This window comes from Heteronotia binoei, chromosome 15 (genome assembly GCF_032191835.1).
Source record: "Heteronotia binoei isolate CCM8104 ecotype False Entrance Well chromosome 15, APGP_CSIRO_Hbin_v1, whole genome shotgun sequence".
NCBI classification, from domain to species: Eukaryota; Metazoa; Chordata; class Lepidosauria; order Squamata; family Gekkonidae; genus Heteronotia; species Heteronotia binoei.
The window spans coordinates 33,525,791-33,529,829 of record NC_083237.1 but is presented as its reverse complement, the minus strand read 5'-3'; the positions used below and the strand labels follow the sequence as shown (position 1 = coordinate 33,529,829).

General features: G+C 41.1%; 1 protein-coding gene across 1 annotated transcript; it reads right to left on the bottom strand.

Moving 5' to 3' along the window:
- Positions 1-765: 765 nt before the first annotated feature.
- LOC132583369 (olfactory receptor 10AG1-like) lies at positions 766-1,749 on the bottom strand. Its single transcript, XM_060255025.1, has one exon. The coding sequence runs from the start codon at positions 1,732-1,734 to the stop codon at positions 766-768; it is 969 nt and encodes a 322-aa protein (XP_060111008.1). The 5' UTR covers positions 1,735-1,749.
- Between the last annotated feature and the right edge of the window lie 2,290 nt (positions 1,750-4,039).

Here is a 4,039-nt window from a genome sequence, read left to right as displayed (position 1 = left end):
GCCTGAAACCCTGGAGAGCCACTACCAGCAGAAATAGAAAATAGTGACTTAGACCAATGGTCTTCTTCACTATAAGGCAGCATCTTGAGTGTCAGACAATGGAACTTCAGATTAAGCAGACTCCATTTGTTACAATGTTTAAGCCTTTATTTGATAGTTCATAGTTTCTGAGCGTAGCAAGATTGGAACTGATACTTTTCCCTAGAAGCATAGGTATTTTAACGAGTTGTACATCAAAAGGTTTCTAAACAATCTACATTCCCACAATGAAATGATACATTTCACACAGTTGTTTTCTCTTATCTTGTTGTGGTCTTCATTCTCACAGGCACAGCCAAACTGGCCTTCCCTGAGGCATTTTATCTTCAAAGGATGTTTTCCTTTGTTAGTATCAGGGACAGGAATTCACACTAGTGTTAGTAGCAGCTTTACTTCTGCTTTGATATGCAAGGTTTCTGCTTGGGGTTAATAGCATAGCCTAGAAAATGGAGTCAGTTAAGCTAAGCAGTTCATCACAGTCTAAACCCAACGTTACATTATATCATAGTAACTTTCCAGTGTCTGACATTGAGATCAATTAATTGCAATGATGTGTGTGCATCTGAATGATGTTGGAGCTTGATAATATGACCGCTCCCTTGACAGATCACAATACTAGTTGGATTAGTGAAGACAGCTGTATTGGCTGGCCTTCAGGACATGCAGCATTTGGAAAAGAGGAAGTTTTTTTTAAAGGCTGGTGTCCTTGAAATTCAAAAGGGGGACTCAGCCATTTATCCTTTTGGCCACTTCCAAACTTCTTTTCCTTCCTAAAAGTCTTCTAAAGGCAGTCTTTACTTCTCGGTTTCTCAGAGTGTAAATTAGAGGGTTGCAAAGGGGAATGATGATTGTATATAATAGAGAGAGCAACTTGTTAACCTTCACAGATTCTGGGGTCTTGGGACACAGATACACAATTGCTGCAGAGACATAAAAAAGAATAACTACAGTCAGGTGGGATGAGCATGTGGAAAAGGTCTTCTGGCGTCCTGTGGCTGATGGCATGCGGAGTATGTTCTTGGTGATCTGTATATAAGAGGCCAAAATGAGGAGAAAGGGGATTATAACAAAGGTGGTGCTCTCAAAGTACACAGCCATCTCATTGGAATGAAGATCAGCACATGCCAGGCTGAGTACTGGTGGGATGTCACAGAAGAAATGATCAATTTCATTGGATTTACAGAAGGGCAAGGAGAAGATTATTCCAATTTGTACCAACTGCATAGGGAGGCTGATGACAAATGAGCCTGCCACCATCCCCACACGCACTCTATGACTCATTATAGTCATATAATGAAGAGGCAGACAAATGGCAAGATAGCGGTCATAGGCCATGGCTGCCAGCAGGAAGCACTCAGTTCCACCCAGGAAGATCAGAAAAAACATCTGTGTAGCACAGGTTGGCAGAGAAATGGAATGATTCCTTGACACCAGATTAGCCATCATTTTAGGAAGGGTGACAGAAGTATAACACATCTCTAGTCCTGACAGGCTACGCAGGAAGAAGTACATGGGAGTGTGTAAGGCAGGGTCCAGCATTGTCACCACCACAATGAGACCATTCCCCAGTAGGATTACTGTGTATGTGGCCAGGAACACAGTGAAGAGGAGGGCAGGGTATTCTTGGTATCCCATCAAGATGAATTCTTGCACAGTACTGTGGTTCTGCTTGTAGTTGGCTTGCTGAGGATTCATCTGTGGAAGTGCAGAGAGATGAGTCCTGGATCTGTGGAGACTAAGGGCAAAATTGTATTTTGTGATTGTGCACCTTCATGTTATTATTTAAAACCTGTTTATATTACCTATCCATACAAATAGGGTCATCAAGGTGGTGAACATAAGAACATTAACATATTTGTAAATCAGAATACCATTTAAAGTAATAAAATGATTAATAAAGATATAAACACACAAACAGGCAACACCAAAACCTGGTATTGAGGTCAATAACAATTATTGAGGGAAAGCAAAATGAAACACAAATGCCTTCACCCACTGAAGGAAGACAATGACAGAGAGATCCAGGCAGGTAGTCTTGTTTGTTTTGAAGCAGTAGAACAAAGTTTGAGTTCAGTGGCATATTTAAGACCAATGAAGTTTCATTCGAAGTTTGAGCTTTCATGTGCACCCCGACTTTTTCAGTATTAATGCAAGCAAAAGCTTATATCTTAAACGTCTTAAACGTGCTACTGAACTCAAATTTTGTTCTAATGACAGAGGGAGATGGGCAAATTTTCTGGAGAGGGAGTTCCAAATTTTTGGTGCCACAACCAAGATGATCCTTTCTTGGGTTTTCCCTCTGATATTGGAGGCACCTGAGGCAGGGCCTCTGTTGATGATTCAGTTCATATGGGAGAAGGTAGACCATAAGGGATTGTGGCCATAATGGTCAGTTCCAGAACTAAATTGAATTGAGCCTGGAAACAAATGGAGAACCAGAGTAGGCAGAAGAAGATTGGAGTTGTATGACCCCTGTGACTCACTGTGGTCAACACTCTGACTACAGCATTTTGTATCAAATCTTTCTTCAGCAGAGATCATGATTTCTCACACAGAAACAGCAAGAAGGAGAAGATATAAGTAGTCCTCCCATCCGTCTTGACAATAATTCCCATTACCTTGCAGTCCCAATAGCTGCAATGGTGGAAATTATAAGCCATCTATTAAGAGAATGATGGGAGTTGCACTTTGGCAGCAGTCCTATGCTGCTTTTGTGGAGGTAAGAACCATTGATGTTAGTGGGATTTATTAATAAATAGACATGGCTAGGACTGTTCTGTTTCTAGATAACACCTTCAGAATCAGAATGTCATTAAAACAGCAACACTGATTTACCCTCTACAGAGAGCTGTGCAGTTCTTCTACATGATATTCAGTTTGTAATGCAGGATATACTAACTTGCTTCCTTTTACTTCCCAGACTTCAGTGAATCTTCTCTTGTTGTATGGTTCTGCTAAGATTTTGCACTTTTTTAATTAGGGGAAATTGGATGAGGATAGCAAAAACTGCTAAAATTCACAAAACTTTAATTTGAAAAGAAATAAAAGTTAATCTTTTTACCTTCAGCTGTTGCACATGACCAATAATAATGCTATTCTCTGCATTTATGTTGTCTATGTTTATTTCAAGGTTAGAGTAAACACCATTTCCAATAGGTGGACAGGGAAATAGACTTCTGGTCTGGACATCTAGAAGGCAATCTCCCCATTCTTCATCTACAAAATGCCCAGTTTGCTTAAGAACAAATAACTGCTGCAACATTCTTATGATGCATTTTATTAAACTGGGCAAGTGTAAGTTTACAGCATATTCACAGGTGCACTCCTATATAACTAGAATCTGATCTGTGGGGTGCCAGATGGAATGGAGAGAAGAACTTCCAACTTGGATCCATTGAGAAGAGAATGGAAGGAAAGCCTTGGCGAGTGGATAATTGTCACAGGGAAAGCACTATTTGTGGTCAGTTTACAGCATGCAAGACCTGAGCAAGGCTGTTAACATTAGGATGTTCTTGAGAACATTAATTCATCAGCTCACCAGAAGTTGAAAGTAACTTGATGGCACTTAACGTACTCATCCACCTACCAGATGTCTACCAAATCCAAGAAAGGGGGGGGGGGGGGAGAAGAAGAAGAGTTGGGTTTATACCTTGCCCTTCACTTGGAGTCTCAGAATGGCTTACAATCTCCTTCCTTTCTTCTCCCCACAACAGACACCCTGTGTCAGGCAATGCTTCATTGAAGTCAACTGTGCTTATGAATAATGTTTAATCTATGCTTACTAACCCTAATGCTTAATAAAATGTTAGCTACTAATGATGGAGCCCTGCACAAAAAGGAGGGGTGGGAAGAGGGTTGCCAAAACTCCAAAGAGCAGCCTGGCCTTTGAAGTGTAAAATATCAGGCTGACCGCTCTGGCGCCTCCCGGGCGAGAACAAGGACACCAGCAGGAGGGAGGATGTAACTATGCAGGAGGGAGGATGTAACTATGCCTGAAGGA